Below are 14,510 nucleotides of genomic sequence, written 5' to 3'. Positions count from 1 at the left end.
CCTTTAGGGGTCGCCACAGCGAATCAATTTCCTCCATCTAGCCCTGTCCTTTGAATCCTCTTCTCTCACACCAACTACCTTCATGTCTTCCGGTATGGAAGTCATAGGTTTGATTCGCATCTTTGATTTGGCAAAAGTTTTACACCGGATGCCCTTCCTGACGCAACCCTCTGTATTTATCCGGGCTTGGGACCGGCACAATAAGACACTGGCTTGTGTCCTCTTGTGGCTACATTGTCTACTCTCCAACTGTCATCACAAATAAAATATCTAGAAAATCAATATTTTACTAAAAAAAATCTAAAAGCTGAGGTCTGGTAGTTGTTCACCTGAACCTTTTCTTCAAAGATTTCAAAAACTTAACTGAAACCGTCAGTGAGGAAATCAACTTTACTGCATGCATTGCACTCACTACTAGAGGAGCCAATGAAAAAGTGAAACTAGTCTGAAGAGGACATGTGGCCCTGACCCCTACAAACAATGTACAAAAACTTGCTTTGATACATGATAGATCCTCTATTTCTAGTGTCCCTGAAGTATTGAAGTATTGAATTCATACTGGAAAAATTGCCTAACATTTATTGTCACCTTCCAATCATCTTGAGCCACACCAACATTCTGTTTGACTATGATGACAGAGTAAAGTTGTGTCAGTTTAATCCACTTCTGTGATGCCTGCATAGGTTATAACAGTGCCAAATCTGACTTCTGAATGAACAAAGTGCACAAGAGTGACAGACGGGGTAATCACATGTGCAACCTACCCCCAATGAATTTACTATGCAGTAGAAACACGACGTTTGTGATTCGAACAAAGATGATGACTGCTAACTGGAGAGACAGTGCAATATGTCAGCTTTTATGCTCACTGTTGCACCATATGTCAGGCCTCTTAAGGTTGCTTATTGTCTGCAAACACTGCAAAAGCACACACTAAGGTGGCATTGTGACACCTTTGGTCTGTTGAACAAATTAAAAGGGGTCACAGAAAAGGGAACTCATTTCAGAGCTATTGCACAATACCAACAGTATCTGAAAGAGGCTTAGGTCTGCTGCCAGGCATGTTTTGTTTTTTTTCAATTGCTGGCATATTTATGAGCTTGCTGCTAAACTGGTATGATGAACACAAGGTCAATATGTACAGTGACAATATCCAATTAATCCAGTGAAGCTATTCCAGGAATAGTTTACCTATCCCAGGCACTAATCTTTTCAAACTAAAGCAGGGGTGGACAAAATTTTTGACTAGCAGGCAGAGTTCTAAAATTTGACAGGTGGGCCAGCTTGGGAGCAGACGGATGGAGGTTTTATTTTTACTAATGCAAAAGACATGTAAAGACCATTATATGAAAGGTTTTGTTCTTTAACAGGCAGCAAAGCATGTACAGTAATCCTTCGGGCATCCGCGCATCAATACACGCGGCTTTACTTCATCGCTGATTTTTAGTAGGTAGTCTTGTGATACTGTACATGCATTCTATTGGCTGACGGCATCTGGAAATGTTCTGCATTCCCTGAGTCTCAGTACGCAGCGCACTTTCATATATATCATATATATTTAAAAAAATTAAAATGAAAAATGTCCCTCTCACCCTTGTGGGGTGGTATCTGTGTGTCATCCTCAAGCTCGGGTCCTCTACCAAAGGCCTGGGAGTCTGAGGGTTCTGCGCAGTATCTTAGCTGTTCCTAGGTCTGCGCTCTTCTGGAATGAGGCTTCAGATGTTGTTCCAGGAATCTGCTGGAGCCACTCTTCCAGTTTGGGGGTCACTGCCCCAAGTGCTCCTACTACCACAGGGCCCACATTAACCTTGATCTTCAACATATGTTCCAGCTGTTCTTTCAACCCTTGATACTCAATCTTTTCGTGTTCCTTCTTCCTGATGTTGGCGTCAGCTGGAATCGCCACATCTATTATCACCGCTTTGTCCACTTTTTGTCCACTACCACTATGTCCGGTTTGTTAGCTAGCAGCTGTTTGTCAGTCTGGAAGCTGAAGTCCCACAGGATCTTAGCCTTGTCGTTCTAAACCTCCTTTGGTGTAGTGTCCCACTGGAATGTGGGTACTTCTAGTCCATACTGGGTACAGATGTTCCTCTACACTACCACAGCTACTTGGTTGTGCCTTTCCATGTATGCTGAGCTGGCGAGCATCTTACACCCTGCTACCACATGCTGGACTGACTCTGGGGCTTCTTTACATAGCCTGCACCTTGGGTCACATCTACTGTGGTAGATATTGGCCTCTGTTGCTCTTGTACTTAGGGCCTGTTCTTGTGCTGCCATGATCAGCACCTCTGTGCTGTCTGTCAATCCAGCTTTATTCAGCCATTGGTAGGTCTTGATATCAACCACTTCCTCTATCTGACGGTGGTACATGCCGTGTAGGGGCTTGTCCCTCCATGTTGTCTCCTCCTCCTCCTCCTCTTCCTCCTCAGGTTTCTGCTGTCTAAGGCATTCACTGAGCAATTCATCTGTTGGGGCCATATTCCTGAAGTACTCTTGGATTTTCGATGTGTGTGTGTTTGTGTGTGTGTGTGTGTGTGTGTGTGTGTGTGTGTGTGTGTGTGTGTGTGTGTGTGTGTGTGCGCGTGTGTGTATATACTGTATACACACACACACATACATACATATATATATATATATATATATATATATATATATACACATATATATATACATATATATATTTAACAATTATTGTTAAAATATTGTTAAATATTGAATACAGTGATACCTCTGTACTCGACCGCCTCTATACTTGACCAAATCTGTGCTCGACCAAAAAATTTGAGTAGAAAATGTATCGGACTCCGAACAGATTTTCGGTAATCGACTAGCCGAGTCGACCCGAACGCGCTCCTCGGCCAGCGGGTAAGCGTCAGTTCGACTCAGACCGCCAGCGGAGTAACACGTACGCAAATTACGTACGCAAAGACGTACGGAAAGTATAGCAAAATATGAAAGTGGTGTACGAGTGTCCGACCTCGCGTCGCAGTACGAAATGGCAAAGTCAACCATTTCCACTATCTTGAAGCAGAAGCAACTGACAATGGACAGGTTCCTTCTTAAAGAAAAGAGGAAGGCTACTGCCCAGCCAGATTCACCTCCACGGAAGAGAGAGAGAAGGGAGAAAACCCCTGGAGGCGCGTTACCTAGCATCATCATGGAAGGGATTCCCCTTCCATGATGACGCTAGTGCCATCAACCACTCTCCAAAACGGAAGTAAATTATACAAAATGGTTTATAATGCTTTATCTTTATCATGTACTGCTTGTGCACATTTACGTCTTCGTTGTTGTTTAGATACACGTTCTTATAATATTTTAGGTATTTTTCTAAATGGTAAGAACGGATTAAAATACTTTCCATTATTTCTTATGGGAAAATTGGTTTCGGTGTTCGAACAAATCGGTGCTCATCCACCACCTCAGAACGGATTATGGTCGAGTACAGAGGTATTACTGTATTTGTTTAAAAAAAATTTTTTTTAAATATGTTTAACAATTATGAGGAGCGAGATTACAAAGCCTCACAGGCGGTACATGGCACATGTCTATGTCTTTGGACTAAAAACTAAACTGAAAATGTGAACATGCTGTAAACATAAATAACACTTATCCATTCAAGGACTAACACCTAATGGTCAACAGTTAACAAGAAAGGGTGTGGACCTTGAATGCGTGGCCCTTGACAACCACGGAGACATCACAGTAGAGGCCCTGTAGCCGCTGTTCATTCAGACACTCCAGGATGTTGTTGCCAAAGTTAGGGATCGCCATCTGCAGCGTCTGAGCCATAACGCTCTGCCCAGCACCACGGGGTCTGCAAGAAACAGAAGTAGACGTACCATGACCTGACAGGACCAATGCCACTGAAGGGTTAGAGTGATGGAAGGAGGAGAACATAGATGACACGATGATGGTGCTGAAGGGAAGGAGTAGTGGAAAATGGGAAAATTAGTGAAGTGATGAGAGAGAGGAGACCCAACAGTACCTGGGCTTGCACTAGGAGGTAGTATGACTAAGCCACTGTGGCTCAGTGTAAAGGAATTGAGTAAGCCACATTCTGTGTCCAAGACAGCGGCGCAGCGCACCGCGCCGACGGGCGTTGGAAAGAGCGAGATAAAAAAGAGCGCGAGCGAGAAAAAAACATTTTTTCTTATGTTATTGCTCGGGGATTTTCGGGAGTCCAAAAAGTTGTAAGTTTTAGCCTTTTTTCCCTAAATATAAGAACGCCACTGTAGCTACACAGGCTAAAAACCTTGTAGCCACTGGAATTTACTTCGCCTATGGCGTAGTTGCGTTCGGCTAGCACAAGCCCACAGTACAGAGCAAGAGTAATAGCAAATAAAAGAGTGATGAGATGGACTAGAAAAGCCAAACAAACAAAAGAGGGAGGGAGGAAGGAACCTAAAAATAAAAAAAAGTAGGCTAATAAAGTGTAAGATGATTAATGAATTAAGTATTTGGTAAATAACTTTCATTCAATGAAAAAGAATTTGGGGCCATCAGTAACTGTTACAGAAGCCCTCTCTCTCTCTTCATCACATCTAATTTGTAGTTAATAATCCATTTGGTGTTTATTAGCCTTCCTTCCTTTCCAGCAGTCCTTCTCAGCCAACACACTACTGCTTACATAACACAGCTTAACTTTTCTTCATAACCCTAGGTGGCCACTAACCAAAAGTGGAGGAATTGTCGGACTGAAAATAAAAAAAATTAAGAGGGAATCCAGTTCTACAGTACATTTTTATTCAAAACTGGAGACACCACATTGAACTGGACTCCTATCAGAGTGGACACTGATGCAAAGTGTGACAGAGTAAAAATAACCAGAAAAAAAGTGAGTCACCATTCTGCTGAAAAGAATGTATGTACAAGAGCATCACCTCCAAACAATTGGGTCTGAGGAGATGATGCTGAGCTCTTGTTCTGAGTATACCAAAACCAATCATCTAATAGTAAACAATATGAGAGTCATTACCCCTGGGAGGAAGAGAATACCTGGTAAACCAAACAACAGCCTGCTATATCATTTCCAGCTTTCCTCATGACAGCTGAGGAGAGAATACACAATATATTGTCTCATCAGATTGTGTTGAAGCTCAAATGTCACATTGCAGAACATGTCAAATCAACTAGAGCACATTATGCTCCAAATTTGGATTTTAATGCAAAAAGAAAAGTCATATAGTTCCACATTGCAAGTCTGATCTACAAGAGCCCATTCATCCATTTTGTCAGTCAAGTACAATTCATGCAACATTACAAATTATACGTAATATATTAATAACATATTTGTAAAACTAGTGTGTTGAAAGTTATCTCTCCGTTTGTCCAACTGTGCATGAACAATAAAAAGAAAACATCTTGGGAACTTTCCTGTGTAGACAAAGCATCTGGCCATCATTAGTGATGGGTATGACCATCATGAGCATGACTTAGGGCCAGTTCCATACAAGTCAGCTTGGTTGTGCATTGGTTTGAGTCTCTGTACACAATACAGAGAATACAATTCAATGCAATGTTGTATATTGTGTTTCTTTAGTAAGGTGATTTATCGTTTTACATTCCTCTGTTCTCTGTGCATACTTCTTCCTGTTGATGTCTACTTGGATTGAAAGTGTCAAATGGCAGAAGATAGTTCTTCACACTGCAATCTAGCCATCTGTGGTTTAAACACAACACAGAGACAACCACAGACACAAACTGTGCTTGAATATGATATTAAACTCTTTTTGAATACTGATACAGTGTCACAGAAGCAAATACTGTAACACTCAGGGGGATCTGTATTTTCCTTTACTGTTGCAGATGTTAGGCAATTATGTTGGGTATTGTTGAAATGTGCATAACATGGCAACATGAGCACAAGTGTAAGCTAACTTCGCAAAAATAAATATACAGATAGAGTATTCAGTATACAATTGTACAGTTGTGTTTAAAAGGTCAGACACCATCAACTTCAGGGAACACTAATACAACATTCTATGAATCTTGAGTCATGGAGCATGTTTGACTGTGTTTATTTACTCTGTGCACCCTCCTCACTCACATGCCAAACAATGAATTGTGCCTCTCTCATCCTTGAAAATAAGTCTGTTTCTATTAATGTTTTATTCACATTGTTAAAAACCACTCAACATTCATTAGGCAGCAAGTGAACATTTTACCCTCAAACTTAATGTGTTAGACCAGTGGTTCTTAACCGGGGTTCGATCGAACCCTAGGGGTTCGGTGAGTTGGTCTCAGGGGTTCGGTGGAAACTGGAGTCAACCTCCGCCAAACATACACAAATCACTGTGAACATATGACACATTGCGTCAATTCGTGATGAAATGCCCCCTTTGCCATCACTGGCTGCAGGTGATCATGCTACATTGATTATCCTTCCTGTGCTACAGGGGATTTTGCGCACTTAGTGGTCGTTTTATGCCTGTCAGGTTGGTACGTCATCTGATTTCTTTCTTAATGTTTTAACCCATGTCGACCAAAAAAAAAAAAAGTGCACGGATGAACATGTGCAACGTGAAATTTACATGTATAAGGGGCGGCAGTGGCTCAGTGGTATAGCAGGATTAATCTGGGATTAATCGAGTATATTAAATAAAAATAAATAAATAAATAACGGAATGTGATGGGAGTCAGTGTTCTGCATGATTTGCAATGTCAACTTGAGCAACTCTAGTCTCACACTGGACAAAAGAAACAGACTTTGATGTGAAAATGACATATGAGTAGCACTTGCCAAGGTGAAGCCAAACGTATCTGAACTGGTCTCTCAAAAACAACAGCAGAAGTCACACTGATTTGCAGGTAGGTAATTTCATGTGAGTTCATGCACTGGTTTTTTTCTTTGAAAAAGGTGAAATTAATACACAGTTCAATAAATGCATCAGTAAAACATACACTTATGTCTTAAATTTGAAAAAAAAAATTACTAAAGAAAGGTTCGGTGAGTGAGCATATGAAACTGGCAGGATTCAGTACATCCAACAAGGCTAAGAACCACAGTGTTAGACATACGAACAATGGGAAAGATTTGAATGGGTTTCACAAGGGCAAAATTGTGATGGCTAAGCCACTGGGTCAGAGCATCTCCAAACCTGCACCTCCTGCGGGATGTTCCTGATTCACAGTGGCCAGTATCCCTCAATAGTATGTCCAGGGAAGAAACAGAGTTGTACCAGCAAGTGTGCCCACCAGTGTCATGGGCTGAGAAGCCTCACTGATGACCAGCATTTTCTGGTCTAACATATAGTCATAGTCAACTTTATTGTCAAATGTACCGCATATGCACGACATACAGCACTGAAGAAGTTAATACTGGTTCCGACAGAAAGGTTTCAGAATACACAAAGCACCACAACTTGTTTTGTATGGGGTTGCATAGTGACAAGCCGGTCAGCGTACCCGTGCTGGGCAAGTGAGCATCAGACCATGTACACCCTCATACAATTGGTATTCCATAGTGACACTGCGGTCTTTCTGCAAAATAATACTCCCAGCCGGTCATCATGTCATTTTCATCCCCTTTGCCGCAGAGTAATGTGTTTTTTGTTTCATCTTTCTATCTGCAACAGTTGTGAATATACTTGGTGGACTAACGGCAGGACAGATGGCCGGACGAACAGACGAACACACGAACACTGACAAATAGTTCAGGAACAGCGTGAGGAACACAACAAGAAGTTTGAGGTGTTACCGTAGTCTTCCCAGAATTCCCCAGATCCCAATCCAATCGAGCATTTGTGGGATGTGTTGGACAAACAAGTCCGGTCTGTTGAGACCCACTTCACAATTTAAGGAACTTAATCGATTTGCTTCTAATGACTTGGAGACAGATACCACAGCACACCTTCACGGCTTCAGTGGCATCCATGCGTCATTGTTGTCAGAGCTGTTTTGACAGCAAAAGTTAGACCTACACAATATTAGACAGGTGGTCATAACGTTATGGATGTCTATGGGTGTCTACATGGATGTCTATATATACAGTACATAAATGTATGTATGTTCATCACTTCGTCCCAAACGACCTAGCTGATGGCGGCTCAGTATTCAACACGATCATCCCCTCCTGACTCATCTCCAATCTTGGTCACCTTGTGGAAACCAAGATCCTAGACAGTTCTGTGTGCAACTGGATTAAGGACTTCCAGACCTTAATTGGTTAGGTTAGACAAACTCACTTCCTTCACCATCACCCTGAGCGCCAGCATCCAACAAAGCGGGACGCTCACCCCTCACCTCTCCTCTCTCCTCAACAACTGCACTGGTGACATAGCTCCGACTCCATTATCAGATTTGCAGATGACACAAAAGTAATAGAACCCATCAAAGACAACAACTAGAACCAAGGCAGTCAGAGATTGCAACATCCCGCGACTCCTGATTCACAGTTTAAACGTGACACCGTGAGGTTTTCAAGTGAGCTTATTCAAATATGTAGGTGGGGAGATACATACTGTATATACATTGCACCCTCCTTCCTCGCGGTTAATGCATTCCAGGGACCACACGCGATTAACAAATTCCGCGATAGAGCGACAAACTATCTTATTATTTACGGTAATTTAAAGGTTTATGACCCTCCCTATACTGATATTAAACCACCTTCTATCTGTATTACCTTTTCCCACACTCTTATCGACTGTTCAAAGCACTTTTGTGTCTCACATAAGTCCGAGACTCATGGAAATAGCGCACCTCCAGATGCCGTCAGCCAATAGAATGCGTGGATGGTATCACGTGAGTGCCTAACAAAAATGAGGTGAAGTCACAAGTGTTGATATGTGAATCTGCGAGGGCGCACTGCATATACATACATATATACATAAATATATACATTCATATATATATGTATATATTAGGGCTGTCACTTTAACGTGTTAATTAGATTAGTTAATTACGCTGCAAATTAACGCGCTATAAAAATTAATGCAATTAATCATGAGTGGCAAGTCAATGCACAAGCATTTTAAATTTGGCCCATTGAGGGACCCATAGGCTGCAGTGACGTCCCTTCCCACCTGCACCACTAGTCAAAAGCAGGGCGACTGACAACAGAGAAGGATGCGACATAGGAGAGCGAGGCAAACCCACTCGAACCTTTGGGCGGAAAGTTTATTTATAAAAAGAATAAAGACGGGACTATCAACAAAAATGCAGTGATTCTGCCCTGCCAATCTGCGCTGTCGATGCCTCTGTCAGTCTGCCCCGCAGCAGCTGTGGCTACACATGTAGCTTACCATCACCAAGTATGAATGAGGAGTGACTGAATAATGAATCCGATGTAAAGCATCTTTGAGTGTCCAGAAAAGCGCTATATGAATCTAATCCATTATTATTATTATTATTTGTACCTTTTGTAAAAGAATTTTCATATCACCTAAGCAGCTCCAGCCTAACGTATCATTTAAATGCAAAACATGTCAAGGACACACAGTTGAACGTTAGCTTACCCTATATACAGGTATATATATATATATATATATATATATATATATATATATATATATATATATATATACACACACATACACACACACATATATTAGTGCTGTCAGGCGATTAAGAAAATTAATCTAATTAATCATAGGATTTGTAATTAATCAATCGCATTTTAATCTCATACCTGATGAAGGGCCCCAAATAAAGAATTTGAATTCTAGGACATTACAAAATTGTAGTGGATGACTAATCAATAGAATAGACCAAGAAGATAAGATTTGAAATCCACATTTTTATTAGTTAACTGTGATTTATAAATGAAAATCAAAAGAAAAAAGGTCAAGTGTTCGTCCAGCCAGCTGTCCGGACATTAGTCCACCTAATATCTTCGCAACCGTTGCAGATAGAAAGATTAAACAAAAAACACATTGCTCTGCGACAATGATGAAAATGAGATGATGACCTTGACCTTGAAATAACCAAGTCACGGTCAATTTTCAACTTTTGTACATTCAGGAACCGGATAAGATAGAAAGACGAGGGAGAAGGCCATAGATCAGTGTAAGACCATAGATCAAAGCTAGTGCTTTGATCTATGAATTTAGGTCAGAGCATTAGATTTGATCTTTGACCTATGCAAGTAGGTCAGGGTAAATTTTTAATTCAGGGGTGTTGCGGGATGTTGTAGTCTGTGACTGCCTTGTTAATTATTGGGGTTGTCCCCATGTAGGAGCTAAATGATGTGCAAACCAATATTGGCTATTGGCTTCTGGTTAGGTTTCTGCCCAGAAGAATTAATCACTGAATGCTGAACGCTGAATATTTTGCTATTTGATGTTAACTACCGGTTGAGCTAACAGAGAAATTTAATGGAAATAAAACAGAGTAATCAAGCATAAAGTGACCTGTCAAGCATAAAGTGGTGTGTCAGACCTTTGATTACAAAGAAGCACATCACTGCGTCATTCATGTAAGTGCGGTGGAAAATCTTAGTGCCTTGACCCTTGACACAGAGAATACATTTCATTCAGAGGTAGAGACGTAAAAGTTACATTATGGTACTACTGTCCTGTAATTGTTTCTGTTAGGGAACAGAACTTAGGTATTTACAGAATGAATGGCATCTAAATTACCTCAAACGGCAACTATAGTTTAAATTTAAGAAATGAAGACTTATGAACGGTTTACATTATGAACAGCCACTGGGAACCAACTGTGTTCGTAGGTTGAGAGCTACCTGAATGTCAAGATACTAGTTTGATCCGTGTCGTAACTGAGCTCATAAGTCAAACATCCCCACATATACAGTATATTTGAATAAGCTGACTTGAAAAGTCTCACGCTGTCACGCTGACACCAACTCCACCCACTACCTGTCAATCAAGTGCCCAACCAATCACAGCGCCCAACCAATCACAGCGCATCTGCCAGAAGGAATCATGTGAACAATATGGCGTAAGGCATCTGCTATGTTAGGAGAAGAAATAACTTTACATGAACTTCCCAGTTAACATAATTTTAGAGTGTCATAACTGTTCCAACAATTTTCATGTTTTTGAGCAGAGAGTCCAAACAGCAGGAACGACACAAAAACCGCAACAAATTCTGAGTGAAACTAGCTGGCACGAACAGTCTGTCCAGCTATGGTTTCTGTTTGGAATAAGACAATCAATGTTGTATCTAAAGTGCTCCCCGGGCATCTGACAAAAACGGTCTTTAAGTAACTACATGCAGCTCTTTTCATGTAGTCAGCTAACAGAACTATCACTTCTCTAAAATTTCTTTTTCTCTTGCTCCTTTCTCAATCTCACGATTAGTTAGCTTTCTTTCTCAAGTTAGCCTGCTAACATTCATATATGGCTTCACAATGCCTGTCCAACACAATCCATGATTTGCCAACACAAAGTCGTTACGTCACCAGTTGATTTTGGACTACGTTGGGCGCGCTTGGTTTATAATATCAATACATTCGTTTTCATATGTTTAGTATGAAGTCTGATATTATTGTTTTATTGTGGAATTTTATGGGTTCCCACTAGTTTCCCCATTTAAAATAAGTAAAATCATTTTAATCCATTCCAGTCTAGCATATCAGATTTTGCTCATATATCAAACAAAAATATGACAGCGCAATGTCTCAGACCACAAATAACTCCTATGTCAAGCAGAACATATCTCAAGGTACTGCTGTATGTACAATCATAATAATAAGGGGATGGTTGCAAAATAGTAAATGGACTGTAGTTGGTCTGATTGACAACTTAAGACACAACACAAGCCAGCGTTCACCCATTCATTCATCTGCTCATTAGAAACCTTTCACACCATCACTTACACACTAATGCACGGGCCGGCCGTGTCTTGCTCGACTTGTAGATTGCAGTGGCTGTGGATCAAGCCACTGACCTTCTGATAAGTGGAGGGACCATGCTACCACAAACCACTTGTGTGAAGCAGAGCCACCTCAATATTTACATGCAAAAATTAGAAAGCACTCATAGAATTACGTTCTACACCAAGGCAGCTCAGTTTGCCCATTACAGGTCATGGAACCAAAAAGCAGTGGTCCAATGATTGTGTGCTAAATCTCATGGGGATGCTATCGCGTCATTATTGTCCCATCAATATCATTATCAAAAAGGTTACAAAAATCCTCTTATAATCATTCCTCTAACAAATTTGAATGTAAAAAAATGATCCACTTCGAAACAGATACCTAATGATCTTTCCTTGGACCATACCACATCGAAAATATGTCATTAAAAGCTGTTTCTAACTTTTTGAGTAAACTCTAACAGACAGACAACCATAATACACTGGCAAAAACAGTATCACCGAATAAGTTTGTCAAATATAACATTCTGTGCTCATGCTAATATTCATGGGTTTGTGTTAACTTTCTTTTTTTTTTCCTCACTTTCAGTTGGAATCATAAAAGTATTTTACCAGCATCTGAGTACAACACAACACTGACAATCCATCCAAGGACATCCTCACAGCCGATTTTTTTCCCTCGTCACAGGTTGGAAAGGTCACAAAAACTTCCAGGAAACATGAAGGGGAGTTAATTTACACCACTTGACCCTTGCCCTGAAGCCCCCATGTTCCTCATTCAGAGGGTGTGCATGTGAGTGTGTGTGTGTGTGTGTGTGTGTGTGTGTGAGGGGGGGGGGGCAGAGAGAGAGTGAGAGATCTACCTGCAACTTTTACATTTCTCCCCAATGTCAGTAACTTATGTTTACTTGTGAAGACAACTATTCCAGCAAAGATCCAAATGCCCAAAAACTAACTTGATCATTACACTCGGCTTGATGGCACAGTCCTTACAAACAACCACTCAAATCACTATGATATTAACATCAGTCAATAACTAATCACATCGTTTCCTGGTTTAAGATGGTTAAAGGTAGCCTGTTAGCAAGTAGCAAGCTAAAGCTAAGCTAACAATAAAACACATCTCATTATTATTTATCGCACACAGCCTTTAAATTACACATCAATTCTTGACGTTCTGTGACCCGTGGGTTGAAGCACATACGGCTAAATCTGATGTATTTACTGACAGTGGAGGGTAGACATGCCCCAAAATATCTCTAGTGTAGCTCCCTGGAGCACGACTAGAGCCGAAACTTCAAAATGACGTTATTTATACACATTAATTATACATAAATTAATCTCACATCAAAGTCTAGTCAAGCCGACGTCTCGCCAGTAAACGCGTCGAGAGAGAGGAGCCGCCACGACACGGGCAGCAGGGGAGTGGGAGCGGGCCAGCAGCTCTCGGTGCCCCGCCGTGTGCCAGCCTCGATGCCCGCTAGGATTTGGGAGTCCTCGGCCGGCCCGGGCCGGCGCGTTCCGCGGAGGGAGGGACCAGAACAGCGACAAAAAGGGAGCTCTTCCAGTACACAACCCCGGTTTCAACTCCCACAGTACACCCGCTGTTATCGTCGGAACCGGGACATGAAAGATGCCACAAAAATAGTCGAGATGATAAAATATTCAGCAGTTCAGTGTTCTCCAGTCGCCCTTATTTCCGTGATGGCCGTTCAGACCGTGTCCCCCCTCCCCTTCTCCAGCTACCGATGCGGGACAGACACGTTGTGCCCCTCCAAAATGTCGCTTCTGATGTGTCACGTCGAACACATTCTTTATTTACTGTTACAAATCCAGCGGACACGCAACTCCAGAATGCTTTCTAAAATGTCTCTGCTGATGTTACCAAGACATTGGTTTACAGCGGCGGGCGATACTGGCACTCCGTCTTCAGCCGACATCAACAGGTCATCCCGGGACACAAATGCGCTGCAACTGTAGGCGAGACAGACGGATGGATCCGGCATGGCGAGGAGAGGAGAGGAGGAGACAGGGGAGTCGGGGGCTGGCTGTGAAAGCTTAACCCGTTTCCCGACAGGACGCAATGGTTTATGACGAATCAATGCCTACCTGCGTTATTCACGTTTTATAACAAACTACCACCCCCCCCTCACCCCCGCGCCGAAAAATACAAAACTGCTTTTTGAGAAATTTTAGTAATGCGGGATAAAGGAGAGCGAAGGACTCATCAAGTCACTCACCGATGGAAGGGGAAGGGCAGCGTGAAGCCGGAGAAGTGGTTAAAGTTTGGTCTGCCTCCGTGCGCCCATCCCCCATAGGGGCAATCACAACTTTACCACCCCAGAGCCTAAAAAACAATAAAGCGACAAGAGCAGAGGCCATACATCACCCCTGCATCCGAAATTACCCTTCCGAATTGAAGACGGTGCCCCCTCCTTCCTCACACTCGCACGCATACAGTTCGAGGCTGCTGGCCGGAGCGTCTCACCGGACCCGCTTGTCCCCGATGACCCGCAGTTCTTCACTCACCCCTGAACTGTGGTCCGCTCCGGTGTTTCGGTGGACGAGCAGCTCCGCCGAGTGTCTCCCTCCGCCGCGTCACAAGCAGCCATTCATTGTGACTGTGTGTGAACCGGCAGCCGCATCACGCACTGTATTCACGCACACGCGCGCGCGGGGAGCCTCACGCGCGCATCGACACAGAGGAGTGCAGGAGGAGGGGG

The 14,510-nt window shown here is 42.3% G+C and overlaps 1 protein-coding gene across 5 annotated transcripts in view; it reads right to left on the bottom strand.

Moving 5' to 3' along the window:
- Positions 1-14,420, bottom strand: part of nacc1b (nucleus accumbens associated 1, BEN and BTB (POZ) domain containing b) — a 46,464-nt gene extending 32,044 nt beyond the window's left edge. For 2 of the 5 annotated variants that reach the window (XM_068320835.1, XM_068320839.1), the window contains exons 1-2: positions 14,317-14,420; positions 3,673-3,823 (exon numbers count right to left, since the gene is read on the bottom strand). In XM_068320835.1, coding sequence (XP_068176936.1) covers positions 3,673-3,823; positions 14,317-14,399 — 234 coding nt within the window. In that variant the 5' untranslated portion in view covers positions 14,400-14,420. Of the gene's footprint in view, positions 1-3,672; positions 3,824-13,133; positions 13,788-14,194 lie in introns of those variants that run through there. The other 3 variants (XM_068320837.1, XM_068320838.1, XM_068320836.1) reach the window with 3 other exon arrangements.
- Positions 14,421-14,510: the final 90 nt, after the last annotated feature.

Source organism: Antennarius striatus, chromosome 8 (genome assembly GCF_040054535.1).
Source record: "Antennarius striatus isolate MH-2024 chromosome 8, ASM4005453v1, whole genome shotgun sequence".
NCBI classification, from domain to species: Eukaryota; Metazoa; Chordata; class Actinopteri; order Lophiiformes; family Antennariidae; genus Antennarius; species Antennarius striatus.
The sequence above is the reverse complement of the archived record's forward strand: the minus strand, read 5'-3'. Positions and strand labels throughout refer to the sequence as shown.